This window comes from Poecilia reticulata, linkage group LG14, assembly GCF_000633615.1.
Source record: "Poecilia reticulata strain Guanapo linkage group LG14, Guppy_female_1.0+MT, whole genome shotgun sequence".
Lineage (NCBI taxonomy): Eukaryota > Metazoa > Chordata > Actinopteri > Cyprinodontiformes > Poeciliidae > Poecilia > Poecilia reticulata.
Genome location: NC_024344.1, coordinates 4,829,296 through 4,846,592, shown reverse-complemented (window position 1 = coordinate 4,846,592; position 17,297 = coordinate 4,829,296). Strand labels below are relative to the sequence as shown.

Below are 17,297 nucleotides of genomic sequence, written 5' to 3'. Positions count from 1 at the left end.
GTGTGTGCGTGTGTGTTGAAGAGCAGGGCACATGGACAGAGGGTATATTTGGCCTTCATGCTGTCTTGCACAAATTTGTCATTGCATGTGGGATGCTATGGAGCACTTTGACTATGAATATCTGTAATGATCCCGACAGGGCTTGTTTGTGTGTGTGTGTTTGTGTGTGCGTGTGTGTGTGTGTTCCTCCTTATCTGAACTAGCTTTCTGTAATGAAGCAGCGAACCTTGGACTACAATGATTGAGGGCTTTTAAACTGCCCATGTTTTTCATTTTCTTGTAATGAGGAACAGTTGTTTATCTAAAGGGAAGCAGCAGAATGTTAGCTTAGGCTGGAGACTTAAACCACTGAGATAAGTGATAGATCTGATTTAGCCTAATATTAAGCTACTACCGTTTTAGAATTGGTACTCTAGGCCATGTATGCTTGTGGGTGTGTAAGAGTAGCACATTTTACCCAACCTTGGTGACAGTGCATTGCAGAAGTATTCACATTTTCATCCCATTACAACTATAGTGTATTTTATTTCAAGTTTATTGGTTAGAMMCACACAAAGTACTTTCAAATAAGATTATATGCAACCAGCTGCCTTCAGAATTCACCTGCTCAGCAGATAGTGAGATAATTTAATCTCTGTATTAATACAGTGGTTCGGTGGCAGCCTCAGATGTTTGTTAGAGAACAGCAGACAGGTCAGAGATAAAGATGTAGAGAAGTTTAAAGCAGAGATAGATGGAAAAAATCCCAAGCTTTAAGTAACTTACAAAGCCCAGTTCAAATCATCATTAATATGGAAAGAGGATGGTACACCTGCAAAGACACTTCTTGTATTCAGTTTCTCATTTTTACAGYACTGAGTGCAACATTATTGCACATCTTTTAAATGCCTCAGTTATCATGAAGTAAAAGACAGCCTCCCCAKGCTGGACACAACCTGGCTGGCGGATTTGTTTATTTGAGAGTCCATGCACAGAACATGCATTGTACTAGATTTAGCTCCAGGCTAATTTCATCCTGTATGTTTCCATACTTTTAGCTGCCTTGTAATGGAACACCACCACAGACCTCGGCTGCTCTGCTCCCCTTTCATCGCTGCTCTGATTCTTCCTGTTGTTGCCTCGTTATCTGGAAGCCTCTACTGAAGCCACACAGAGCTTCCCTTTTCCTGTTGTGTACAATACATGATTACCAGAAACTCAAAACCAATCGGGAACTCTTAAAGGTTTATGTTAAGATACAGTAGACACGCTAAACCTCAGCGTGTAAACATTGCTGTTTCCCATGTTTTCATGCAAACATAAATGGGGAAGAAACTCCTAATGTCTGTGAAGAATTAGTTTGGCCTGCAGCAAATAAAATACTAAACTTTGTTTTTTAAGGAGCAGCAGCAATATTTTTTTATTTCTTCATCAAATTTTGGCTGTTTCACAATACATCTCATGTTTTCTGTGTCACGTATCTGTTTTTAGATTTTAGGGATTGTCCTGTRTCAGTGAGATTTCCTGTATAAATAAAAGTAAAAATTTGATCTTTTACCTTCTWTAATTTTTTTCCAAACATTATTTAATTCTAATGAAAAAAATTGGATCATTATAAGAAAGATTTKAGCAAAATATTTTCTTGCTTGGGTTTTTTCCTTTTAACTTTCTCAAGATTCAGCAGTTTATTTACGTTTCCTTTCTATTTCCTTTTTAAAATGTCGAACTTTTGAGAAACATTAGCGCCATCCTTCCACAAGCCTCTCACAATAGTTTGGTTGAATTTTGGCTAATAATAGGCCACTTTGCTCATTCCCAAATTTGCACACAACTTTTCCGTAGGACTAAGATGAAGCTTTGTGGTTTTCTACTCGAAAACATTRACTTTGTTGTCCTTAAGCCACTTATTTGCTAATTTGGCAATGTGCTAGTGACTCATATATGCCTTGAATTTAATTTCCTGCCTTATGACAGATTTMACTCCAGTATTTCAACATAATGTTTCCTTGTGATACCATCTATTTTAATATTCATTGGAAGTGCACTAGTCCCTCCTGCATCAACGTAACAATGGTCATTTTTGCCTAGCAGTTTYGTTTTAGATTAATCAGACCACAGCTAGTGCCAGCAAGATCTKTGGTCCTGTGGGCATTTACAGACAATGATCTGTTTTCTTCTTCTTGCTCTTGGAGTCCTTTCAGCACTAAAGGAATTTCACTGTAAAGAATAGCTTATTAAAAGTCTTTTGCTGCTGTTCTTAGTTGACTTGCACTTTTGGATAAATTTTACCCACTCAATGATGACTTGGACTTGTGGAGGTTCAAATTTTTCTTCCTGATATCTGAGCTTATTCATGATGTCACACCAGGAAGCATTCACAGATGTTCTTCTTCTCAAGTGACATCATCATCCTCTGGATTTTCCAAATTATTGAAATACTGTAATGCTTGAAATCTGAGTCAAAAAAATATTTTTTTAACATATTCATTTTTAACATGTTCAAATCTGTCTTTTACTGATTTGAAAACATCACTAGACATTAAGCTTAATCACCATGAGGAACAAGTTAGCTGGCCTGAAAAAACACTTAAGAGTAAATATTAGGGATAATAATATGACTTTAAAATACTCTTTGGACAGCAGGTGCCTAAGTAGAGCAAAGGTATGTTGCAGTTAAACATTTCCATGTGTTCAGAGAAATTTTCAGCTCACATGAACCACAATGAAACAGTCAAGATGACTAGGCGGATACCAGACACAAGCTAACGTCCGGGCTGAGCCAGACAYAGTCACGTTTCATAATTTCTTTCRTTGTTTTTAACTAGTCTGGTTATAAGATGTTGAAAGACATAGTAAAGTATCAGGTTGAAYTTGAAAGAGCAGTAGGCCATTTGGCTTTCCACCTCTGCTTGTGGTTTGAGCTCATGAGTAATAGTCCTGGTTTGTGTCCAGTGCCATCTGGTAAATTCCAGCACTGAGGGCAATTTAGCTTGCCAGTTATCTGTGTGTGTGTGTGTGTGTGTGTGTGTGTGTGTGTGTGTGTGTGTTGCACACTCTGACATCCAATAATGCTCTCACATGTATATACACACATGCATTTTTTCTTTTCTGCACACACTCATCATCACGTGAGTTGTGACTGCAGGCCAGTGCTCTTTTCTGAAGGAGAAAGGAAAATGCAGTGTTGTGGATATAACTGCTGTCTTGCAGCCATTCCTGTCCTCATCACAGATGTCTCCTCTGTCGTGTTACTTTGCAAAATTTCGTTAAAATAAGACCTAAAGGTGGACCTTTTAGTTTCTAGTTTTAAAATCTACCGACAACAAGCTGCCTTTTAAAAGACTTTCCCCATAAAAATAACTATATTAACCCTGAGAGAAAAACAGCTCACCTTTGGTAAGGAGAGGAGCTTGTGCTTTAAAAGGACAACCTAAAAGGTTACAAACAAGCTAATCCTGACAGCGGGGAATTGCCTACAGATTGCTGGGGCGAGACCACCTAGGAAAGAGGACACGTGGGGKTTTTTAGAAACGTCGGCGGGAAGAAGGATGGGGCGGTGAGGGGAGAGAAGAGGTCACCCGTTACTGTGCATGGGGATGCTTTACATGACTCCAGGGTTTTCACATAGCAGGGGGGCAGGAAAGCACAGAGGAGGAAGTCACATTGGTGAGACACCCAATGATGGAAGTGAAGGAGAGTAACATGGGGGAGGGAGGGAGCAAATGGTAGGACGAGTGAGAGGAAGGACAGGAGGGCCTTTTATTTAGTGCGATCATCAACCCTCTGTGTGGCCCCTTCACACTGGCAGCATGCTGTTATGTGGGATGGTGGCCTTTGAGTTTGTGTTTTTGCTGGTGGCTGGTTGTCATTATGATGGTTAACTGAACAGACTCAAACAATCAGGTGGAACTTTTGATTTTTTTTTTTTTTTTGAAAACCAAAACAAGAGTTCACTACACTGAATTCATTAATTTGGAAACTGTCAAACAGCCAACCACAGGAGTAGTTTCAACATTCTCCACATTATTCCTGTAAATCAGTAACTGCCATGATGTTTCTTCAGTATAATGTTAAGGACATTTTTTTCAGTGATTTTTCCCAATCTCCTATCCTTAAATAACACCCTGAAGTGACCAGCAGTAGCTGAAATTTGTACTTCAGACTAGCTATACCTACCTTGACAAAGAAAATAAGGAACRGAAATTAACGTTTGCATGAGYTGCAATATGTTATACATTGTGCAAAAAATAAAATATATTGCTGAATATACACCTGAATATTGCTGACTTTGTTTTCGTCCATCAGTAACAGCATGCTGTTGTCTACATGATCTGGTAGCATTTAGATTGAATAGATCGCATTCACCATATTTGAAAGATATTGGATTTTTGTGTTTTGGACGGCTCTGTCCAGATTGGGTGAGTCAAGCGGAAAATCTGACCAGCTAATTTCTGGGACATCTTTGATAAAAAATATATAAAGCCCCGGTTAGTATTCTCTAACTTTGTTTTATAGCCTTTTAAAATTACTTAAAATTCTCTTAACTTACAGGTTGCAACATTATCCCACAACATCACCACCGTAGATAATTTTTCACAGCAGGAACTCTTGGAGAAAAAGTGATAAATGGGAGGTCGCTTTAAGTGACCATGTAGTTTTAACGTTTTGCAGAAATCCTGATCAGATCCAGATGTGCTTTCTTAGGTCACCTTTCTGACTTCATGGTGAAGCAGGGAAAGCAAACGTTTTTAGTACCTACTTTACCCTCCRCCACMATTGTTTTATTCTTAGCTGCAACTAATGGACACTGATGCAGCTCTGTCCCACTGATTAGCATCTTGGTATTCATGCTTTGTCTCATTTCTGGCTTTAAAACTAGCTGAGAGAGAAGGACAGTCTAGACGCTGACAAAGGATGAAAGGAATCGATTGAAGCATACAAAAGCAATTTCACGTCTTGGCCCATGGCTTCAAAAACAGAGCCTCGGCAGCAATCTCCAGCAGTCATTTTCAAGAAAAAAATTTGTTTGCTCATTTTGTGTGAACGTAAACACCAACTACTCAGCACATAACAGATAAGGACTTTCTGAATTTTAATGCCTTGTTTTGACGTCACCCTTTCTCTTTTTTGCCTCTCATTGACCTTTGCTGTGTTCTTCTTTGAGTCTGTTTCCTTTCATGCTTTTTCTTTTTTCTTTTTTTTTTTTTACATTGGTCGCTCTTGCTCGCCTCCAGTAGTCTGTGTTTCCTCTGTCCTTACAAAACATCAGAACTCATCATCTTTACAATGTTCTCAGTGTGCAGTTGTACAGTGTCAGCAGTTTGGCGTCATTGTTGGACTCTGCAGTTTTGTTTTCCCTCTTTTATCATCAATTTTCACTCTCGGTTGATTTTTTTGTGAGTCGGGATTTGCTGTCTAAAAGTTGTTGTGTTTGGTTGTGTTTTCTCGGTGTAACATCTCGAATCCTCTCGTTTTGTCCAGAGTATCCTAAAGCTCTTCACACTACATTCAGTCGTTCATTTCTGCAATAACTAGAACTGTGTGCGAACGTCTACTTCAATCTTACAAAGTTAGGCATAGTGATCAATCACGATTAATCGTAACGCTAGTGTGTGATTAATCTGATTACATTTTTTAATCAATTGACAGCACTAGGTTAACTGTCCAAGGATAGATATTGTCTCCTTGTTGAAAGCAGTAAAATATTACATTTTGAAGGGATTTCAAAAAAACGAATTAAAGGGATGCTAAAATATTTTGATTGGTAAGCAATCACATCTCTCTTTTTAGTTTTTTTCTTCCAAGCACAGAAAAGTGAATATGTCAAGATTTGGGGAAAAAAAAAAATACAATTTTAATTCTTAGACCAGTGGTTCTTAACCTGGGTTCGATCGAACCCCAGGGGTTCGGTGAGTCAGTCCCAGGGGTTCGACGGAGCCTCTGCCGCGGAGGTAAAGATATACTTGTGTAAAGTCGTGATGACGCCCCGCTTTGCCATCACTTGCTGCAGAGGATCACGTTACATTGCTTAGCCAATCAGAGCTGCAGAGGAGCTCTGATTGAAGGAGCTCCACTCAACATAAATTTCAACTTGTTTCTTTAATTACTTCAGCAAAGCTCACTGTAGCTTTCGGTGTACTTCTAAATAGGCTCCTTAGTCGCATCTTTTTGGGGTTGCTACTGCCTCTAGTGGCGTGGGGGTGGTAACACAACTAATATAATTACATTACTAAATCAGAATACRGCAAAGTCTTTATTTATTAATTGTTCATTCTCTTAAGAATGTAGAGCTAATTAAATGATCTAAACAAGACCTTAAAGTGGTTCCAGTTTCTCTCRATGGCCAACCTGTTGAAACTGTGGCAAATTTTAAATACCTTGGGTYGYTCCTGGACAGTCAGTTCAACTTTGCTGAAAACACTGACTATATTTTGAAGAACTGCTCTCAGAGACTCTACCTTTTAAGAAGACTGATTGATCATGGGGTAACCCAACTAGACTCTAGTTGGGTCACCCCTATGTCTTGAATTTGGGGGGGGGAATCAGATTTTATTTATCACTACAGAAGGGTTCAGTGAATGCGCATATGAAACTGGTGGGTTCGGTACCTCAAAAAAGGTTAAGAACCACTGTCTTAGAGTAATGRGAATTTTCTCTCTGCTTCTGAAGGCAAAAGAAAAGCAACCGACTTGAGCAACGAGATGTGCAGCAGTTCAGGGAGCAGATTGCTTTGGTGACACTCTTCTGTTCAGCCTTATCTTATCAAACCCACCCCTTATTAAATTAACAGCAGAGATTTAGCCGCTTAGGAAAGTCTGTGTGGAGGTGTGTGTGAATAGAGGAAGAACAAAATGGACTCCGATGGAGCAAATAAAACATAACTGCTCTAATTGAAGTAGTTCTCAGGCTGCCATCGTTTTTCACCACATTTGTAAACAGATTAGTGTTTGGAGATGTCCAACACCATCATCTTCACATCATTTCATCTGTTAATAACCCACATTTACCGTAGATGGAGATCCAGTTCATCTTTCTGCGTCTACACTCTGTGTCCTTTTACTGTGAAGGTTTAAAGAGGACTTTTCTTGTTATGGCTCAGCTCCCATTTGGCATGTTAATTCATTTGGCCCGGTGGGGGTTGAAAAGCCTTTTTTAAAGTGTGAAGTCTCGCTCTGAACTGAGCATTGAGGATGAGGCAAGAGGCAGCTGTGAAGGGGAACCTGCCTCTAGTCCTTCTGACAGCTCTGATCGCTCGCAGGAAGCAGTGTGTGGAAGGCCTGATCAAAGGCAGCTACCTGGCGCCTGCGCTAGTCATCGTATGGACGTGTGAGTCCTCAAGGAGAGAGATGACTGGCATCACTATTTGCCTCTGTGGAGAGAGGTGGAGCAGCTGATGGATTAAAGGGTTATTGGTATGTTAACAGGTAGAAGGGGAAGGATGACGAGAGAGCCGCAGCTGAGGCGCAGGAAACCGCCGATGCTGCTTGTGACAGGAAGAGGCGCTGGATGTGATGCGGCTGTTGTATCAAAGGATGCGTCTGTCTGTCTGAATGACTGTAGAAAGAAAAGGGCCTGGAGGGAGAAGTGAGAGGTGCGACAGAATAATGAGACGTGAGGCTGATGGTTGAGACAAGTCCTGCTTGTTCCTTCCACAAGTTTGAAAGCAGAAAACCTGGATCTTTGCAAGCCAGGCACTTTCACAAAAAACATCTGAAAAAGATGCATTACAAAATAATTTTCTAAATTTCAGTCTTTACACAGGAGCTTTTAGATGAGTGTCTCTTTACTTTAATTAAAAATGCCTCAGAATATATGAGGCCTTTATGAAGATAAGAACGCATAATTTAAGACTATTAGAAGTGCAGTGTGGCTATTAGCTACTTGTGCAACAGGACACTATCAGGGAACTTCAGAAAGAGCATCTGATAAAGCGCTGTGGTGTTGTTTCTTTCCATTACTCTTAAAGTAGCTTATCTCTTTAATTATTAATACCTCTGGTAGAATGCTTAGCAGGATGACAGTTTGGTGTTTTATGGTCACTGAGGAAAATACTGACGTATAAGAAATAGGAAAGTATAGAGTAATGCAGATCAACACTGGTGAAGATAAAAATGTTGCAATAACTTTTAGTTCACTTGTTTGTTTTTTGTTGTTCAATCTTCCGACAAAAATAGCACAAATAGTTTCAGCATGGCATTATTTGATAATCCACTTTACTTCCTCATACTTAGACATGACTAACATGTTTTCAACACACCGACTTGTAAAACAAGATACAATGACCGTGTGACTGTAGCTTTCAATTGATCAAACCTGAAATGGATTATTAAACACTTAAAGTAAATTCTTTAAAATGATTTGGTCATAGGTTTCACTGAGTTTGAATTTTTCCAGGAAAATCAAAATGGAGTCCAGCGTGCTTCTGCAAATATGAGGACAAAAGTTTAGCTTGAGTGGCTCTGAATGACAGCTGCAGCATGACCTTTAGAGTAATCCCATTACCATATTGGAGTGACAAATCCACAAATGGAGCTCAGATTAGATTCCCCCCCGCTCACATATATAACTTACTTTGCCAAAGTTGTGGAATTGTTTACCTGTTATCACAAATTTCTAATGATAAACTTTTGCCCCTTTTTCTCTGTGATGCACTTTGTGCAAGAGTCTCAAACAACAGTCAGACGATGAAGAATCATCAAATATGCCATGGTACAAATCAATTTTGTTGTAAAATTACTTTTCCTGCGTCCATGAGGTCTGACAGAGCACAGCGAGCAACATTTTGTCCAGAGGAGAACAGAACAAAATGGTACAGATGACTAACTAGCTTCATGGTTATCACAAGTGTTGGCATGGCAACCAGCAGAGCATGACTGTCGGTATTGAAAAGAAAAACTAAAGCCTGGATCAGACTGCTTGTCTGGATCCTTCTTTTCACCGTGTGCTGTTTTAAAGTTACAGTTTGTTCAAAGATATAAAGTTTGTAGAATATAAAAGCATAATTTCCTCAAAGTCCAGCATCTAGTTCATGGAAATGATCAATCACTTATTAGGTACTTCTCTTTCAATAATACACATTTTGGTACCAAAAATGCAGGTCAGATCCGTTCTGGTGTATTTTGTGAAGCAGTTTCTTGAAACTACTACACTTTGGTAAAAAACAAAATAATTGAAACACGAAGTCTGAAAGTACAGCACGTGAGCCAATATGCCTTATAAACAGTGAAGTTATAAATAAACAAACAAGGTAGGTCAAGGTTCTTACTCTGTCAGATGCAGCTGTCTTCCCACTACAATGAGGCTGGTGCAGTAACCAAAAACAGCTTTAATAATCCGTCACGCTTCGCTCACTTCACTTGTGCCTTCGTCACACCATTTCTAACAAACATTTCAATGTTCATTATGTTTCCACTTTGTCGTTCAGATGAGTTTATATTTTATCCATTCTTCAGTGGGAAAAAAAACACAATAAGAAAGGGATACTATTTATCGCTATTTTTTCACCTCAACACAATCTGAGTCATTTGCAGGCATCGAGAACTGTTGGTGTGCGTTCAAGATGCCAAATATATTATTGGCAATCAGGCTGTGAATGCATAGTACTTAAAATATGATAGCCGTATAAAAACTGCGTCCAAGCAGACCTTTGTGGTTGTGACAATAAACATGTTGATAATAGGATGAGGGTTGTGATTTGATTTATTCTGCAGCTCCAGTTCTGTTTTGTATGCCTGTAATTATGGATTGAAGGACTGGTTTTAGAAGCGATGTCCACGTTAATACAGATATTTTGTAAAAGAGAAATTGTGCACTCTATGTGCAAACAGTTTGGTGAGAAAAACCAAGAAATGAGAAATGATCATGTCACTTTTCTCCACATATATCCTACTTTATCCTGACTATCATTACCAATCTTCAAAATGTAAAGTGAAGAAATTACTCTTATTTTGAAGTTTTATATTAGTGACGTCAGCTTTATTGCCACCTGCTGGTGCTGCATTGGTATTTCTGACTTTATTTTCCGTTTTTGCTAGAATGTTGATAGAGGAATGAGTATTTGTCAGATCGCAGCGATCTGTTGATGAGGTTGAGCTTAAAATTTAAGTAGAAGAAGTTAATGAAGGAAAGGAAAGGAAAAATGTGGTCTCAAACCTTTATGTGTTTGTGAATCACAATCTCTGATTCGACACCCTTGTTTGGTACAAGTTCTGCTTTTTTGGGAACTGCCACTATTTATGGCATATAAATATGTCAGAGTATTGCATCTGCTTTGCTGTTCTTTTTAAAAACTGAGTAAAATTCAGGTTTTAATTTATGTTGAATTCAATCTTATACTTAAATTCGCTTCTGCATAGTTTTTCGTCTTTGTGTTATATTATTTGTAAGTAAAATTGAAAATGGTGAAACTCTTTGACAGCTCAGAGTTCACTCCACATTGTGACAGATCGGCCTTGTAGCTGTTGCAACTTGTGGAAAAATGCTTAAAAACAGGACAGGAACTGTTTGAATTGTCATGGTAAAATTTGCAGCTTACAAATCAATTCATTCAGATGTTTTGGGGGCTTTTGCTCCTCTGGAGATCACAAATGTTTGGTATGTGTCCTCAGCCGCACTCAGTCATGTTTTAGACCTCAAAGAACAAATAAAGGCATCACTTTAATGGAGGAACAAAGATGAGCCTTGTGAAGCTAATTTAAAAACTGATGGAGCAACGCATTCCCCACAACGCTGCCAGACACACGCTCCTACCCAGAGAGGCTCTGAGAGTACAAATCCTTGCCTGAAGCTTTGTTTCTTCTATTTTATCATTCAGCCGCTGTTGCATAACCCCTCTGTAAGTACGTGTGCAAAAGGAAGAGAACATAAACAAAAAGAGAACCTGTTATTTAATTAAAACTAATCAAAAGTCTTCTTCCCTTAAGGATGCTTACAATTTTAACTTCTGAGAAAGCGAAGCTGCTGATTCTGAGGTTTTACAATAAGTCTTTAAAGATAATAATGTGCCTTCTAATGTGTTTTTAATTAAAGGAACGACTCCCTTCATCCCACTTTATTCGTGAATGGTGGCGAGTTATTACAGTATACAGAATGCCAAGCTGGATGCTCTTTTCTTTCACCACTGTTTGTTCACACTTTGTCACACAAGCGGCTTAATATTGTTTGCCGTTATTAAGCAGTGCTAACAGCTTTGCGTCAGTGCCAGACAACAAAAAGTGCCAATTACATGCTCAGGTTTACCTACATCATGCTACATTTCCGTTTACTCCCTAATAGTCTCCAAATCTGATGTGCAAGTGAATCCAGCTGCTCACTTATAACAACTCCTTCGCTCTTAAGTTCATTCATACAGTTAGCCATCCAAGCTCACTGCTTAGGCCGCTCTAATATATTCCCACAGGAAGGCTTCCCACTCTATAATTTGTTGACTGCTGCAGAGTGTCTAAAGAGCAGCAATACTCCTTAATGCTCTTGTAAACAGAGGCCCACGGATACACACAATCTGTTGCCTCGAGAAAGAGTTGAGAGCTGTAGTTGGGCTGCAATAATTACAGGCAGCATTGAATTTCCTGCTCTCCTCTTTTTGCAAACAGTGTTTAGCAGAAGAGGGACTCGCTTGCTTTCCATGTTCACACGGTGTGGCGCTCCAAGAGACATCGTTGCGTTGTATCTGAATGCTACACAGTTAGGGGTCTGCAGACCTTTGATCCGCGTCATCAGCTTTCCCGGTACAGACTACGTGCTTTTTTGCTCTTATGGTTTCAGAATCAGGAATGGAGAACAACGCAAAGTTTCAGCATTCTGACAGTTTACAGCTGCAGACACTTTCACATCCTCACATTGCAACAGAGAAGTACACACTCTGTTCCCCCTTCTTTAAAACCCTCCACGAACTCTGCAAAGCAGTGGAGCGTGCACTTGACATATGGCTGACATTCATGCGCAATTAGCATTTTGTCTGTAGATATGCATGTGTTGAAGCATGAAGTGGTGCCCTACCCAATACTCGGAGCTTGTGTATTTGTTGGAGAAAATAGATTCTAATTGAATATCCTTCCTTGGGCTGCTTTGAAACCTCATTACCGGCCCGTTTACTGAGGAGAATCCAGGAAGAAGGCGCAGTGACCCTCAGGGAGAGATGGAGGAAGGAGAGGAAGAGTAGCTTAAGTGAAGCACAATGCCAGGCAAAGGTATTAATACTCTGATCGCTTCACTTTGTCATGTTACAACTTTAAACCTGCAGTTTATTGAAATTTTATAGAAGTACAGCAGAGACTCGCCAGTGTGGCTACAAATGTATTTGCTGACAAAAGTTTTCTTTTTCTTTCATAGAGTAAATAATAAAATAATCAAAAGACAAAGCGGCTTGGGAAGCTGAGATATCCAGGCACAATGCTGCTTGACGCGCTACTGACTGGTGTTTGCAAAGCAGCCAATCCAGAAGCACCATTCATTTTCCTTGATGCTGATTGGCTGTAACCCAAAGAGCCAAGATAAGGAGAAGGTCAATGTTAGTTTCTACCACTGTGCATTATAATACATTTTAAAGTGTATTTTGGTGTTTTAAGTATTAAAATAGGTAGTTATAGTCATTTTTACGCTCAAGAGTGGCAAAATATACAAAACATAGTTTTTAAATGTCTATTATCCTATAGCTACGTAATATTTGTCTTACAAAATGTACTTATTTTCTGTCAGGCTATAGCACAAAATCCTAATAAAATCAAGTTTGTGCCTGTAACCTGTCATGAGATAAAAGGTTGGAAATGTTGCATTACAAAGGACGGTACATTCAGTTCAGGATACAATAATAGATGTGGTAGAGAGGAGCTGTCACTTTCAGATTCAACCCGATGAAAGCAAAAATCACATCCAGAAAACGACAGCAGAACTGACTCCCGATTTACATCATGTCTCCTCCCAACCGAAGTCCAGTCCTTCCTCACACCCTCCATCACAATTGTGATTTAAACCTCTGCATACGTTTATGTTTGTATTTAACTGGCTGTTGAAAAGGGAAGACAAAAACAAGCCTACGTTGAGTAATTCTGACAGCAGAGAGGATATTCTTAGTTACATATGTTTCTGCCGTGCAGCCTGCTTCGAGGACAGAGTAAAGTGTCTGAGCCCAGCTCTGTGCCGCTTGATATTCCAGTCTTGCACATCGCCCTACTGTACGCTGTGCAGACTCAGAGCCTGACGGAGTGAGGCAGAGTGAGTTTCAGAGTGAAGCAGGGACACGGAGCGAGTGAAAGGATGCGAGGAGAGGAAGCAAGAACCATGTGTCGAGGGAAAGCGAGCAAAGGGTGTTGGGCTTGGGGAGGGGGCTGGCGACGCTATCCTGTAGGTGTTATCAGGTTAAGCCTCCCACGACCGACTGTCGCCATGGTGACGCCATGGTTACGACCAGGTGTTCCGTCAGGAAGAAGCGAGCGCGTCTTTGTGTGAAAGGGCTTCTTCAGTGACTTTCTTTGTTCTGTGTGCCAGTGTGGGCAATAGTTCAACTGTGACATTCAGCTGTTACTTAGAAGTACGACTTTGTCATCTTAGTAGTTGAAGCTTTCTTTCACCAACTACAGCAGCGAGCAAAGGAGGGTTTATTCATTCTGTCTAATTTTTCATACAGCTTTTTTTGACAGCTTAGTAGGCAAACGAAGTGCCAGTTTTTCATACCCCTTCAACTTTTTATCACTTTTTGACACAGCAACCACTGACTTAAGTGTGTTTTTGGGGATTTAGTTAGTTCTAGCACCTTAAACTGCAGATGCAGCCGAATGTGGATGGAGAGCATCTCGGAGCAGTAACCGGTCTGGACTTTGACTAGGCTTCTCTTCTGATTAGCTTAAGTTTATGTAAATATCTTGATATGTTAGCAGTTCTGCATGATTTCTATTTTTCGAATGACGATGAAGAAGCGTGGAAAAGCTTCTGAGCTTTCCCACGGGCTCTGCTGTTTATCTAAAAAGAATCACAGTAACATAGATTAAATTTTGCGGTAATTTTTTATTTTTTTTTTACATGATACAATGTAAAAAAAATAAAATAATAATTTACAGGGGTATGAATACTTATGCAGCTCACTATAAATAATCTGCTTTATCTTTCTGGTTGATTTTTCTTTCCTTTTTTAGTTTTATGACCCACAGCAGAGAACATTAGTGTATTTTTATTGTTGCTGCATCTTCTTTAACTCTTTTGGCTATTTCTGATAATCCAGTAATATAATTAAAGATGGCTGTACATTTCACATGGAGCTTTTGAGCAACTCTGCTGTTGAACAGCATGAGATTTATATTCAAATACATAAAAAAACTGTTTGCTTCAAACTTAAATGGACTCTACTGTGCATTTTCTGTCTGAACCCACACTTCCCCTTTTTCTCTCATAATAAGCCAATCAGACTTTGTTCAATTATCTCAAAGTATTTTCATTATAAGATAAGCTCGTGCTGGACAGTGACAAAAATCGACAATCAGTGCTCTATAGATTGATTGTCCACTGCAGTGTGTGGATAGAGACTAAGAGGCTGTGTTTTAATCTGTTTTGTGTGTGCGTGGGTTTGTTTACGTCTCTGTTTGCCTCGTCCGAGCTTCAATTTATAAGCTGATTTGGCAACGTGTTTACAGAGAGTTCTGTTTCAATCCGTCGGTGTTAGGCCTGTTACATCACCGTGCGGGAGAAGTTGTATATGGTTTCTGTGTGTGCGCGTGAACCGGGCAGGGGGTGTGTGGCGTCCAGGCCGCCGCACATGGAAACACACTGCCGACAATGACACACGTGCTTTCTCCATGTGTGCACCGCAGGCCAGACGCACATATAGAAATAAGCGAAAGGCAAACACAGCAGTGAATAATGCTCCTGTTACGGCCGTTTACTGCCTCAATGCTGCACATAAATGATGCAAAATATAAGAAATCCCAGTTAACGTCTGCATTTTTAATGAGAAATGTGAAAACGTGAGGCATTTAGGGACAACTTAGCACATTTACTAGTTTATGCGTATTTATGGTGAAGTTACTCAGAATAAATAATTTAAAAATTCTGCTAAGAAAGCTAATTTGTATTGACTACTGCACAATGGGTTACTATGAAATGTTGCCACTCAAAAGTTGACTTGAAACTCTAACGTTTCTTTCTAAAAGGAGTGCAGTATTATTAGTACCCCTGGAAATTAAAGCAGATATTTGCAACAACCTTGACACATATCAGCAGCTTCTGCTGACACACACTAGCAACAATTACAGCAAATGTTTACATTGATGTTCTTTCACATTTAGGCTTTTAAGAACTTGTTTCAACAACGTCTTTCCACGTCAGAATGCATATATTTTCATTGAAATAAAAAAAAAAAACTGGTCGCAGAAGCTTAATGATGAATTTATTGTACAACCAGAAATAAACTGTTTAAAGTAGCTTATTTATAGATTTAATATTTGGTAAACATGTATTAATGGGGGCTGCACAGTGGCGCAGTTGGTAGAGCTGTTGCCTTGCAGCAAGAAGGTTCTGGGTTCAATTCCTGGCCCCACCTCTCACCTGGAACATTAGCTTGAGATAAGCACCAGCAACCCCTCTGACCCCACCAAGGGACAAGGGTGCAAGAAAATGGATGGATGAATGTATTAATGGGTCTAAGTCAGGCTTCTACCTTGCCACTGTTAAGCATGGTGTTGGAGGCATCCTGCTGAGGGACCTTTTTGCTGCCATTGACTCAAGTGCATTGCACGAAGACAGTGTAAAAAAGAAGTGGATGATTGTCTTTGTAAGCAGACCATTTAATCGTGATCCAACAAGGAAATGATCTCAAGCACACATCTAAACCATTTTAAATGAACTCTTCCAATTATGGCAAGAAATGAGGTTGAATATACTTCCATAATTATATCAGAAGCTTGTTGATGCCTTGATACAACTTGCTAAAAGACATTTAACCAGAGATTAGGGTGTTGTATACTTGGATATCTGAGCCTGCATGTGAGTTTGACACTGTGTGGATTCAATTTTCTGATTAAAAATATGTATTAGGAGTCATTGAACTTGTATCGCCAATCACATTAAATCATTAAAAGGACAAAATAAATGCAACTTTAATGCCTCAAGATGATGCAAACTTCTCACTGCACTTTTTAATGTTCATCTTCTAACAGACAGGCCCTCTTATTCCTGCTTTACGTGGGAACCTGTTGAGCTGCCAGTAAGAGACAAAGCTGGGAACCGAAAGTAAAAAATATATATATTTATATAGTTACAGTAGGGAGGAGGAAGTTTGGGAGACAGATGGGAGTTGATTCAGCGGAAGGATGCTCCACAGGGTTTCCATATCCTCCTCCTGTTTCCTATTAAATTACTTTGCTTGAACCTGTATGCCTGCCGATTCAACATTAAGCATGAGATATCTGTTTTCCACTGTGTTGTTCATTTTTAACGTTTGCATTATTGAACCCTACACTCATTTCTAAAACATTGTGTGTCTTTTGCTCTGTGTTACAGATAAATCTGCGGCTTATTCTGGTCAGTGGAAAGACGAAAGAGTTCCTCTTCTCTCCTAACGACTCGGCTGCAGACATTGCAAAACATGTTTATGACAACTGGCCAATGGGTGAGTAGCCCCTTCTTTTCCCTTTATTTATTACCGTAATTGCATTTTTGTACTGATACATGTGCCGCATAATATGTTTCACTCTGTTATTGTTGGGTTTGGCTTTAGAGTCTGTTTGAAGCAGCAAACTGTACCGTCTGTAAATGTTTGAGAGAAATAATATTTGAAATGGGCCTTATGTGGCTATCACACCAATGATGCAAAAGTAGCATTTTGATGCTGGTAAATTTATGTTATCCTTTATCTTCATATGGAAAGAAGAACCAACTTTATAACATTCAGTGAGGGACAAACTAGCAAAAGATCTGACGTAAAATTGGTTTCTTGTCATATTATCTGTTGTTGCTAGAACCTAATTTGGTTTTTGGATTGGTTTATCTGGTTGTTTTTTGCTTAACTGATACATTTCATAATAAAATGATTTAAAAATGGTTAGTTATTACAACTGGACTTAAAATTTACTTAAAACACCACAGTAAAGCCTCTCAATAAACAGTAAATTACAGTTCAGCTCCTTAAAGTCAAATATAGAACAGAGAAAATGTATTTCTTTTTTTCACAGCTTTGATTTTCTCACTTTAAGACCACTATAATTCCCATTTCTTTTAAGTAAATCTTAACTGAGTGGTGTTTAATTCCAGTCCCTAGGGGTCTTTGTCCTGCATGTTGTAGATGCTTCTTTGCTGCAACACACCAGATTTAAACATGGGAATTACCTCGT

General features: G+C 39.3%; 1 protein-coding gene across 1 annotated transcript in view; it reads left to right on the top strand.

Annotated features, from left to right (window-relative positions):
- Window positions 1-17,297, top strand: part of ubl3a (ubiquitin-like 3a) — a 39,165-nt gene that overhangs the window by 15,374 nt on the left and 6,494 nt on the right. The window contains exon 2 of the mRNA XM_008427356.2: window positions 16,468-16,576. Within this exon, the coding sequence (XP_008425578.1) occupies window positions 16,468-16,576 (109 nt within the window). The remainder of the gene's footprint in view (window positions 1-16,467; window positions 16,577-17,297) is intronic.